General features: G+C 37.3%; 1 protein-coding gene across 2 annotated transcripts in view; it reads left to right on the top strand.

The window, feature by feature from the left end:
* LOC123768492 (centromere-associated protein E) overlaps nucleotides 1–13,004 on the top strand; it is a 47,113-nt gene that overhangs the window by 22,125 nt on the left and 11,984 nt on the right. The window contains exons 17-21 of one of the 2 annotated variants that reach the window (XM_045759096.2): nucleotides 42–147; nucleotides 796–987; nucleotides 3,717–4,082; nucleotides 4,632–10,096; nucleotides 11,718–11,797. In XM_045759096.2, coding sequence (XP_045615052.1) covers nucleotides 42–147; nucleotides 796–987; nucleotides 3,717–4,082; nucleotides 4,632–10,096; nucleotides 11,718–11,797 — 6,209 coding nt within the window. Of the gene's footprint in view, nucleotides 1–41; nucleotides 148–795; nucleotides 988–3,716; nucleotides 4,083–4,631; nucleotides 10,097–11,714; nucleotides 11,798–13,004 lie in introns of both variants that reach the window. The other variant, XM_045759095.2, reaches the window with a different exon arrangement.

Genomic DNA, 13,004 nt, shown 5'->3' with positions numbered 1-13,004 from the left:
TGCAAATGTATGACACAACAATCATTATTATATTTTAACAGAGCAGAGCAAAAAATAAAGAACCTTGAGCAACAGTTAAAGGAAGCTCACTACAAGCAGGAAACAAAACAGAAGGAAATAGCAGAGCAAAACTTGAAGCTTCAACAGGTAAATGGGTTTTATTTGTCAATTTGAATCCTAAATATATATATGGCCAATATATATAAGAATATCATTCTTAACTTTGATGATAATCTCTGCATTGCAGTTATGATTAATGATACCTGTATATGCAAAAAATACTGGCCATTTGTTTTTGTTTAGTGCTCATAAAAACTTTGCTGGGCTAGATGATTATTTGGTCTGTGAACTAATGGGGTGTCATTAATATTTCATCACAAGTAAAGGGAAGAGTTGAAATGATTGTGTTAGAGATTTTGTGTGTGTGTGTTGTTGCACTTAAGCTTACACAATAAGTGGAATAACAAATTTATTTACATATAATTGATAAACCACAGTGATCTAGTTATTACTAGATCACTGCAGGGTAATCACTGCAATGTACATATTACATTGCAGTGATTACCCGGCAATGTAATATGTACACCATATTTGCACGTAAACAAAAGTAGCGTTTCGTTTCTGCCCATAATGCAGTGTGTTAGTGGCTTTGCATGAATGTAAAAATACAATGATGCAATATCAAATTGTTGACTTTATCTGTGCTAGGTTTTTAAGAAGATACTTTGTTTCATTCGTGATATACAACTGACACACCATTTGAGCAAAATATTAATTTATATCAAATATCTGCAGATGTCTGTGTTAGTAAAGAGAATGGCAGAAATTGAGTCTCAAGTTTCCTGTGTGGAGAGTCTCAAGAGCAAGTTGACCAAGACTCAGGATGAACTGGAAAATTTGACAAGAGAGAACATGGACCTGCAAGACCTATGTAACTGTCTACAACAGGAAGGAGATGTTGGTCAGCTTCAGGCACTGCAGGAAGAGGTAGTTTTTAATTTTAATTTAATCTTGCCTCTTTTGCTGTTATATGTGGCTGCAATTAAATGGGAGAAATAAATACTCCACTGTGTTAAGTATATTTTACTAAATGTACTTTGTGTTGTAAATTTTTGTAGCCATCTGGAATGATCTTCTGACCTCTGGCCTTCAGAACTGGAGTTTGGACCCAGTAACTAAAGCTGTTAGACGACAAAAAGGGAAAATTTTATGACTGGCTGGCAGAAGATCAGTGCTGTGTGGGATTGTTAACCTTAATCTATGGAATAACAACCACAGTGGAGAACAATGTGGTTTTTAAACATTTACATGGAGTTCCCACTTTACGAACATTCGTCCATTCAAATATTCTCCCATGTCCCCCCTTCATGCTTAAATCATTGTACTAATTCACTGGAGCATCACTATGAATTTCACGAATGCTCCAACGTCTGTGCGGCAGCCAAATGGAATCTGGAGTACAGTATTGTATGGGTTGGTGCAGGGGGGTGTAGGTTTGTGTGGGTGTGTGTTATAGACCCACCAGTGGCCAAAAGTCCTCAATGACCCTCACACGAATGATTTGATCATGTTTCCTCTGTTAGTGGGGTGGGGTGGGGCCCTGGGCTGGTGATAGGAAGTCGGGGGTGGGGAAGCATTTACTCTTGACGCCGATTACAAAATGGCGGACCACAGATACAGTACACCTGTATTTTCATTTATTCATGTAATTATAGCACTTCACCCTTTAAAAACTGCTAACTTTGACAAGCAGGATACTCCGTCATTCAAGGTAAATAATGTTGTGCTTTTATATATTGTGTGTGTCCAAAATATTGCTTCTGTGACAATTTTTGGTGGCCTGAGAACGCCTGGGAAGCATCTCCCACTTAGAGCATTGCGCCTGTGAAAAATCTCGATCTGTGTCCCAAGCAAATGCTTTACAGTCTCAGAATGTAACTCATTTGTAATTGGGGAACTGCCTGTATTTTAACCCTTAAACTGCACATGGCATATATATACACCACGAGTAACATGTCCCACCGTGCGCATGGCGTATATATATACGCCATAGGGTGAGAGGCACGATTCAAATGGCCCACGGCTACTCGTGGTTCACATCAGTTTCCTCAGGGCTCTTGTAAACAGACGCCATGTTTAAAAAGAATCGTGAGCAATATTCTCCGGTAACAGCGCCACAGTACTGTGGGAGCAACCAAGGCTGACGCACGCAGCATGAGCTAACAGCATTGCTGTTCAGCTTGTGACCACAGCATCGCCTAAAAATGTCAAAATAAATATGTAACTGCTATTATTTAGCGATGACAGTATTACAGGTGATCCCTGTCTATGATAACAATGACCAGGATTGTGATAATAGCAGGATTGTTGTGATGATTAGCATTGTGTGGGAGTAATGTTGAGGGAGGGAGGGAGACTGTGTGGCACCTATTATTGCCTGCATTCAACATACTAGCTCAGTGGTTCTCTATATAACGTCTGTATATAGTGAATAAAAGCAAAAACAGTATGGTGGGAGGAAAATGTGGGCTAGTGAGGTGGTGGTGTGGGTGGAGTGGCAGCGAGTGGCTGGCTGGTGTGTGGCGGCCACTCTTCGTTGCTCTTTGACTTGCATTACCAACTTAGTGATTCGTTATGGTGAACAAAACCTGCAGATACTTATATATAACTTTTGTATATAGTGTAATAACAGCAAAACTATTTGTTTATTATTTTATGAACATAATTAAATCCCTAATATGCACACCATACTTTTGAGTATAGCGATGATTCACCTCTTTTATTATATAAATATATCACACTATACACTATTGAACTAAGAAAATATCAATCACATTGAAATGTTTAGGTAATAATATCTTTGTGGCAACTCCCGCCTCTCAGCTCGGGTGACACTGACGCCTCTGACGACTGCTCTGTCAATGGCCACATTTTGCCAGACTTCCTCGGCCTATTGCGCCCAAAATATGTCGCCTACAATTTTTGTATTATTTTTCCCGTGCTCAGGGAACACAAATTAATTTTAACATTTTCAGAAGACGAAAAAAAAAAATTAAAATTTTTTTCTTGCGCACGGGTGTAAATCTCCTCAGGACCCCTTAGCAGCTTCAGGATTAATGGCAAAAATATATACATTGCCAGTTAATGAAAGGTTGCTGTTATTGAAATTAAGTTAAGGTGTGTGCTGGTTCCATTATGAATTAGGTTTGTGGGGGTTCCATTATTTTAAGGCATAAAGTATGTCGGGCTAAAGCTCTTAGTTCAGAACACTTTTGGGCATTTGCCACCATAGTGTATTTTTTGCTTTGTTGTGTATGCTTCATTTTGAATTTGTTGTTACTTTCATGCAAAAGGATGAAAAAATTAGCTAAGCTTACAAAAAAATAAGCTTGTTTATTTGTTAGTTTTAAACAAAACAAATTTAGTACAAGAGAAAAAGTAATCATTTTGGGATCGTTTATTATGGCACGGCTATTGCTTATAACAAGTGACAAGTTCTCGTTGTATTTTAAACTGGAACATATGAAGCCATTTGGCCCACCTTGATTGTGTATCCAATTTTGTCAGAAAGAGACAGTTTTAACCACATTGTGTATATGAATGTTAGGAGGTCAAATAAACTAGACAAGCATCCACCAAAGAATACAACTAAGTAAAGTGTTTGTTACCTTCCCAGATGCCACATCTAAGGGCCACTAATGATTTTTTCTTTTAAGGTACAGTATCTTCGCGACAAGCTGGAAGAGGCTGATGTAGGAAAAAGCACAACAGTGTTGCGCATCCCACACATTAATGTTGGCAAGGGAGACATCACTCTATCATCTTGGGAAATTTCTCGCAAACTGTCGGAAACATTGCAAGTTTTAGAAGAATCTATAGTAACTCCTTCTTCACCGATTAGAGGATCCATTAGCTCTCTAGATGAACCTTTCTTGCAAGCACAAGAACTGGAGGTCATCAAACAGCAGCTACTGGGCCTTCAGGAATTAATTCTTGCACAAGAGAACTATGTACTTCAGAAACAACAGGAGCTGAAAGACCTGGATGCAAAAACAACATTTGAACGCTTGTATCACCCACAGGTATGAAGTAGAACTTTAGGCACTTTTCATATTTCTTCAGTGCATTCAGCTAAGAGGTAAATATCTGCATACAGTTCTTACATTCAACAATATTTAAATGTGAACACACTGTAAATTTTTATGAAAGCATTGCTTTAATAATGTTGGTCGGTTCTAATAATCATTAATACCACATTTGAAACTTCTTTGAGGCAATTAGAAAAATATCGTTTAGGAGTGTAAAAAGTCCCACATTTTACATGAAAAGGTATCTCATAGCCTTGACACATCACACTGTAACAAACCTTTATTCAAGCACTTTTCTGCTTCATAACACTAGGCGTAAAGTGCTTCCGCTGAGCTGTATAAGGTAGGTTACTTACTCTTAACATCATCTACTCACCCACCCCACTATGTCAACCACACCTGCCCACAGACAACCTCATACACCAGTGTCCATATTTTATAATATTGAGAGTCTTTATCTGGCCTAAGACACGCTGTGACCAACAAATGCTCGCTTGCTTGGTTGTTACTTTTCATATACCTTGCATTTTTATTTTCTTTCAGGTAATTGCAGAAGTTGAAGAGGAAGTAAATGTATGGAAGTTACAAGAATCTTTCTGTTCAGAATATATAATATATTTCTGGAGCTCTCACTACAATTGCAACCAGTGGGGCCGGCCACGTTCAGGAGCAGCTGATGTGATGCTCCACACTGACACCACAGCGTCAGAAGAGGCAGCACAGAAAATGGATTATAAGGGAAATGGTTGTGATTGTAAATATACAATCTGTAAGTCAGCTTTTGCTGAAGAAAATGCTGCTGTTCTGTCATTTGGTCAAGAGCCTCATTGTGTTCAAACTTCTGATGCTTTGTTCTCAAGTACTGAATTAGATGCATTGAAACAAGTCCAGCAGTTAAAATGTCAATTGGAACTTGTAAATACAGAAAATAAAGCCTTACACAAGCAGGTAAATAAGCTACAAGAAAATTTGAATTTTAAAGGTTATGTACCAAAATGTCACGCTTGTAATGAATCTGTATACGAGACTCCTCAGCAGTCAACCGCGCCTCAATCTCTGGCTGATGAATTGCGTCAGTCATTATTTAATGAAACATTTGAGACTTCCATACTCAATCTTGTACCAGATGCCAGTATGTCAGAAACCCAACAGATTAGTTTGGAACATATGAAAGAAAATTTGGTAATTTCAGAACAAGGAGAAACTGTGAGAAAAGAGAGCCAAAGTATAGTGGAAAAATCACAAAATGTGGTTGACTTGGAAAAAGAACTTCAGTCGGCTAAAAAAGAGAAAACTGCCTTAGAATTGGAAATTGAAAGGCTTAAGAAATTAAATGATACATCAATATTAGAAGAGGAAATACATAGTCTTCGTTGGCAGGTTAATTCTTTAAGTGAAGTAAAAGCAGAATTGGAGGAGGAATTGAAACTTTACCAAGAAGAACTTGAGAAAATGATGGAAAAGGAAACCATTCAATTGAAAGATGGAAAGAAAATTGATGATTTAAGTCCAGATGAGACTAAGTGGGCCTCTCTAGAAAAGGAAAAGCTTAAAGGAAATGATGACATTTGTAAGCCAAAGGTTCACATTGATAATGAAACGAAGGCTGAATCTCTCTACTGTAAAGAAGACATTGAACAGATGCAAAGCAAACTGCAAGAATCGGATAAATTGATTGCTTCTCTAGAAAAAGAGAAAGAAGAATATATTGAAACTCTAGAGGTTATGAAAGAAAAGCTCCAAAGTAAGTCAAAAGAATTTGATGAAGCAAGAGAGACTGCTTCATGTTTTAAATCCAAAGTTGAAATACTAAACCGTCTAACTAAAGAATTGGAAGATGCTAAAGTGATCACTGCTGCTATAAAAGGAGAACTTGGTAATGAAGTACAAAGTGCAATAAGAGAAGATGAAATTGAGATGACTGATATGCTCAGAGATTTAAGAGAGGTGATTTTAACTATGAAAAGTGCAAAGGTATTGTTTGCAGATAAATTAAAAGAAGCTGAAATTAAAATTGCATCATATGAAGAAAGAGAAAAGAATTACAAGCTGGAGAAATGCTCATTCTCTGAAGAACTGAGAGAAAAGGAAAAGGAACTTGAATGTGTGAAAGAGAAACTTGTACTACTACAGGATGAAGGGGAGCAGCAGCTTAAAAATTTTGAAGAGAAGTTAACAAATGTGATTGCAGAAAAGGACAGTGAATTAGAAATGGTCATAACTAATTTTATTGCCAAGGAAGAAGCCTTTGAAAGCAGAGAGATCGAACTAAAGACAATAGCTGAAAAATCAGAGGAATTGAAACATGTACTGTACAATAAGGACATAGAGATTCAAAACCTCGGGAAGATGTGTGCAGATCTCCAAAACATGGTGAAGGATTTGGAGGCTAACGTATCAAAAAAAGCCATTATGTTTTCACAAATTGAGGAAAAATATTCAGAGCTTCAAAAGGAGTTTGATCTTCTAAAAATTGTGTGTGACAACAAGATTCTAGAATTGAACAAATCTGTAACCAGTTACGAAGAGCAACTTAACAAGACAAAAGAAGATTTATCTAAATCTCATGAAGAAAATCAGAAATTGCTGTTAGATGCAGAATGTGCTTCAAAGACTGGGGCCACGATTACTTTGGCTGAAGGCTCTGGCCAAGTTATTATAAACCAAAAATTGGATGAATTAGAGCACCTCAAAGATGAGTACGCTATTAAAATAAAGGAATGTGACCAACTAAGAAACACAGTTGATAACCTTAAGATCATAGTATCAAAGAAGGAAGATGAACTTAAAATTATATCATTGTCACGTAATGAAGAGGTGTGTTCTTACACACACAATCTGAACAAGAAAGATGAGGAAATAAATAATCTTCAGAATATTTTAAAAACTAAGAATGAGGAAGTTTTCAGCTTGAATGCATTGACTGAATCCAAAGATCACAAGTTGAGGCGGCTCGAAAGTGATTTGAAAGATGTAAAACAGACTCTTGATGATAATGAGAGAGCGCTTCAGGAATCCATATCTTCTAAAGAGAGGGAGATGTCGAGCAGAATGCAGGAGCGCGATGAGGAAATAGAACGCTTTAAAAAGCTTTATGAAGAGGTATGTTCTGATAGAAGATGTATGAGTGATGCCATAAAGAGTCATGGGGAAGAGGCACAGCAATTAACAAGAGAGTGTAATGGCCTCAAGCTTAAATTAGTAAATTTGGAAAATGATTACAAAAATATCACTGATATCCTTAAGACAAAGGAGGCTAAAATTATGGAAAAAGAAGGTGTAATATCCTTAATGAAATTAGAATGTCAGAAGCTGCAGGAAGATATCTCTATTTTTAAATCTAAAGAAAAATGTTTGATTGATGAACAAGAGTCTAGAAATGAGGAAAAGGAGAAGGTAGTTGGGATCATTGAAAAGTATGAAACTGAACTGTCGGAAAAAGATGAAGAAATATGTAAACTTAGAACTGTGGTGGAAAGTAAGGCATCTAAGCTTGGTGAGATGGAGGAGACAGTGATGTCTCTTGAGAAGACTAATAAGGAGATGGCTGAAAAGTGTAGTAATACTGAAGCTGTGCAAAAGAAATGTATAATTTTGGAAGAAGAATTACTGAAATGTAAAAGTGTGTCGAGTGAGCTGGCAAGCCTTGCAGAAAAATTGGTTTCCACAGAGGACAAACTTGAGGCTGTACAAGCCAGTCTCAATGCTAAGATCGAAGAGTATGAGGCAACAGTTGCTAAACATGCTTCAGAAAAAAAAGAACTTAATTTACGATTACTAGAGACTGAAGAAAATTACAAAACTGTTAAAGATGAGCTAGAAAGAGTAGAGATTCAGTTGCAAGACAATATAATGACAGATTATAGGAATATAAAATTATCATTAGAGTGTACTAAAAATGAATTTTCTCAGAGAAACTCTTACTTGGAAATGGAAAAGGCAAAGTTAGAAGAAGAACTTTCGTCTTGTAAATCTCATGAAGAGGAAATGAATGCTCAAATAGAATCAAATAATGGACAGATTGAAAAGCTAATCAGACTCGTTGAGAAATATGAGACAGAAATGTCTGAAAAGGAGGAACAAATGCAGAGGCAGAGCATAAAATATGAAGCAGAAGCTACGGAGAAAGAGGCACAGGTGCAGAAACTGCTAGAGACAATTGAGACTAAGTTACTCATGATCAGTGAGTTAGAGGAAACAGTTAGGTCTCTTGCTAACAAAAATGACATAATGATACAGAAGTGTTATGAAATGGAAGATTTGGACAAAAAATGCATTTCCTTGAGCGAAGAAATTATGACCATAAAGAATGTTCAGAGTCAGTTTGAGATTGTGTCCAAAGAATTGGCTGCTGCTGAAAGCAAAAATCAAGCTCTGCAGGAAGACTTAGAATCAAAGATAAACAAATACAATAAAGAAATTGCTAATTGTATCTTGGAGAAAGAGGAACTCGACAATCAGTTAATACAAACTAAGAAAGAACTCGGCATCATCAAAGCGAGGCTTTTAAAGTGTGAAGAAGACTTGGAAGAAAAAACTGTTGCTTTACGTTTGAAGGAAGAGGAGAACTGTAAATTGGATGCTGAATTGGACGATATGGTAAATTATTACAAAAAAGATAGCCTTATGAAAGCTGAGATGTGTGAGGAGTTAAGCCTCAAGTATAAGAAGGTGGAGACAGAACTCTCTGAAACAAAGCTGATGCTCAAAAAATCCTTTCAAGGTGATCAGTCATCTGTTAGTCAGGTTACCATTAATAAGACACTTGGAGGAAATACAGAGCTTCATAACACAATTGAATCCCTGGAGAAAAGATTATTATCTACACAAGAAGAGCTAGAAAGGAAGGAGAAAGAGTGTGTTGCACTAAATGTAGAGATGGATGAGATAGTGAAGCATTTTAAGCAGGAAGGCAAATATTTGGGGGAAGAGTATGACAAAGTTGCAGAAAAGTTAAAGAAAACCGAGGATGAGCTCTTGGCTACTAAGGCAAACTTTTTGGAGTTATCCAAACATGAAGTGGCACTAGTTGGTGGCACCAGTATTGCTTTGTGCAGTACCAAAACTCCAACAATAGAATGGGGAAATTCTTCTCAAGATAAAAATATCTTAGACGAGGAATTGACTTCTCAAAAGATGGAAAATTTAAAACTTAAGAAACAAATTAAAATGTATAAAGAAAATCTAAATGATTTAGAAAAAAATAGAGAAATCTTGCAAGCAGAATTGAAAGAAAGAACTGATGCTTTCGCGTCTGTACATGAAAGATTGCGTAACCAAGATAAATTGAGACTTCTTCAACAGGAGGAAAGAGAGAAGCTAGAAAAGAAATTAGTGGAATATCACAGCCGATTAGAGGCTGTCAGACTATCGGCAGGCAGTGGGATGAGAAGCTTGGAGAAAATTGATGAACTGTTACAGAAAATTGAGATAATGGACCATGAACTCGCTGAGGCAAATAAGAAATATGAGGACCTCACAAAAGAATACAGTCAGTGCAAAGTAGAGTACTCAAGATTATTTGAAAAGCATGAAGAACTTAAAGTTCATACTGCAAAGAAAGAGATGTTATTGGAAGAAAGAATTGATAGTGAAGAGAAGCTTGTACAAGTAAGTAAACAGTTCGATATAGAAATTAATTGCTCATCCTCAGAGCCATCTGATTCAATTCTTAATGGAAGAAAGAAATCAAAGACATTTGCAATTGAAAGGGAGAGGGATGCTCTAAGAGAAATGTGTGAAGAGTTTAATGAAAAAATAAAAACTTTAGAATCGACCCTAGACTCTCTCCGACGTTCTCAGGGTACAGTGTCAACAGTTGAGGAGTTCCAACGGGAACTTTCATGGATGAGGGAAAAGATGGAGGCTGCCGAGAAAGAACGTGCTCTCGTCAATTCCAATTATGACAGCCTTGAGAGGGACTTTGAAGCACTACAAAGGGAAATGGAAGGGATCCAAGACAAGGTGAAGGAACAAGATCTTGCTGTCAAAAGTGAGGAACTTCAGAGGTAATTTATGCAAGAAGAAATGTTACAAAATTTATTCAAAAATATATATATATGTTACTATATATATATATATATATATATATATATATATATATATATATATATATATATATATATATATATATATATATAATGTCGTACCTAGTAGCCAGAACGCACTTTTTAGCTGTTACGGCCCTATTGGGTCGCAACTGGGTTCTTTTTCTGATGTTAGTAGAGTAAGGGTATCCGGCCCCAAGTTAGTAGTGGCTTTCAAGGGATGTGATCCGTAACGCAAGTAAATTAAAGGGGAAGGGATACAAATTAAATAAACTTAATATATAATTACCATCACCATAAATACATATATAAAAGGTCACATGGGAGGGGGGGGGTATAAACACTATAATATACAATCTGGTCTTCCTCTGAAGACACGGAGTGTTCCACGGTGCTCAACGATGCTTAGCTCTTGGTCCTCTTGTGGCCTCACGATGAATCCTTCGATTCTCTCGAGTCTACCCTGGCCACAGGCCAGCCAAATCACAGTTCCACTGGGGGCACCGTCGTGGAGGCCTTCAACCACAAATCCATCCTGTAGCTGGCAGGTTCCAATCAGTTCCGCAGGTTAGGCCACTCCACGACCGATACTAGGGTTGCGAGCCCTAGGCAGGAGCCTCGTGTGACTTCACAGCTCACTCTCCTCACCACAACACCCCAGTGGCTAGTCTTCTCCTCCAGTCAGCCCCGGGTACGACAAATCCTCAACTGCCACGTCACAGGCAGGCTAACACAACAGTGTTCATCCGGGGGGGGGGGGGGGTGACTCAATTTCTGCAGCTAACACTTGGAGATTCTACGGCTGCCTTGGGTAGACTCCTCCACCGTCCGATTCAGCAGTCCCAGGTCGACTCTGTAATCAGACACGTCATCAGTAATAGGGACACTCTAGGGCACGTCACTTTCAGGCTTAAACACAAACGCCCACCTATCCACTCCATAGATGGCATTGCTGTCTAAGCGCCACCTCACCAGAGGTCAGCAGCGGCTGTGTTATGAGCTGATTAGGACGGGAAACTAGCCCTTTTGGCCAGTATATCTCATCCTCACTAGATGGCGTCGTCCATTTGGAGGGGGTTTCGGGAGCTGACCCACAGATGGCGCGGTCGTCACTGCTCCGTGCTCAGACGCTGGGCTCGGGTCCGTAACATTAGCCTACTATGCAAGGCCCGATTTGCCTAATAAGCCAAATTTTCCTGAATTAATATATTTTCTCTAATTTTTTTCTTATGAATTGATAAAGCTACCCATTTCATTATGTATGAGGTCATTTTTTTTTTATTGGAGTTAAAATTAATGTAGATATATGACCGAACATAACCAACCCTACCTAACTTAACCTAACCTATCTTTATAGGTTAGGTGAGGTTAGGTACCCGAAAAAGTTAGGTAAGGTTAGGTAGGTTAGGTAGTCGAAAAACAATTAAAACTGGGCTTATTAGGCAAATCGGGCCTTGCATAGTAGGCTGAGAAGTGCGCTCTGGCTACTAGGTACGACATATATATATATAAAATGTTATTTGCTACCTTAATAAACACAATACTGCACTTGAAAGACCACTGATTATTTTTTGTTTAGCAGGAAATATGAAGAATTAAAAGAAGAAAATAAGTTGTTAAGACAAGCTACCAAAACTAAAGTGGCGGATGCTTCAGTTGATGGTGAGCAAAATAGTCTCTTTATAATAGTGTGTTGTATGAACACTAACATAACATTTTGAAATGCTTTTGTTTGTACAGTCCAGAGTTTTGTCTTTATTTTATTAGCATTGGGAATAATTTCTGGTATTTAGTGGCTTCTTGAATTTGGGACTGCCTGTTCATTTTTACTAATGATATCTGGTCTACTGAATATTTAGTTACTTTTAACTATTTATTGCAAACATATTATTTTTTTAATGACTGAACATTGTGGAAATCTGTGCTTACCTGTCATCTCCTTGCCACTTATATCTGGCATGCTATATTAAATCTCTTGACATTCAAGTTTTCATCATACATTTTCTTAAGTTCTGAATAAAGTAGTTTTGGAATGGTTGTGTGTGTGTGTGTGTGTGTGTGTGTATATATATATATATATATATATATATATATATATATATATATATATATATATATATATATATATATATATATATATATATATATATATATATATATATATATATATATATATATATATACATATATATACACAAAATTGTTTGCAAATGATTGCTACAGTATATCATTTGTATTTATATTGGTATTCGTAGAGTTGTGTAAAATCCTGGCAATTGTGTAATTGTTGCACCCATTAATAATTGTCAGTTATTTCAAAATGTTGCTCTCCTGGTAAGATTAGTCACAACATTTTAGTGCATATGCATATAATTTAATCTTTCCTTGCAACTCTTTCCTCTCGGAAGGGAGTGACAATGTCACCAATCCTTAACCGTTTACCTTTGTTTATATATCGGTAATTATGGACCTGGTTGTAAGCCAATTGATCATGTTCCAGGGGGAAACTGATAGGGTAAGAGTTAAGATAAGCTGTGGGAGTAAGAGCTCTAAGTCTGCAAATAAGAGTCGGTCATCTACACTTTTTGTTTTTAATCCAATTCTGCAAAAATAACTGATAACACCAATACCTATACATATGTATACCTCTTGTAAGCAAACTTGTTCTTTTCCTGTGAGTATTTCAAAATAGGCATACAGAAGGGATAGAAGACACTTCTGAACTTTTGAACCCCTCACCAAATACCATTTAAAGAAGGGACCAAGCCAGTCCTTAAACCAGAACCTAAAACCTGTAGAGAGGGGGGGGGGCACTCAGAGGCCTTGGTTACTTTAAGACCTGAAAATGTACCTTACCAAAGAGGAGGAG

Source organism: Procambarus clarkii, chromosome 35 (assembly GCF_040958095.1).
Source record: "Procambarus clarkii isolate CNS0578487 chromosome 35, FALCON_Pclarkii_2.0, whole genome shotgun sequence".
Taxonomy (NCBI): domain Eukaryota; kingdom Metazoa; phylum Arthropoda; class Malacostraca; order Decapoda; family Cambaridae; genus Procambarus; species Procambarus clarkii.
The sequence above is the reverse complement of the archived record's forward strand: the minus strand, read 5'-3'. Positions and strand labels throughout refer to the sequence as shown.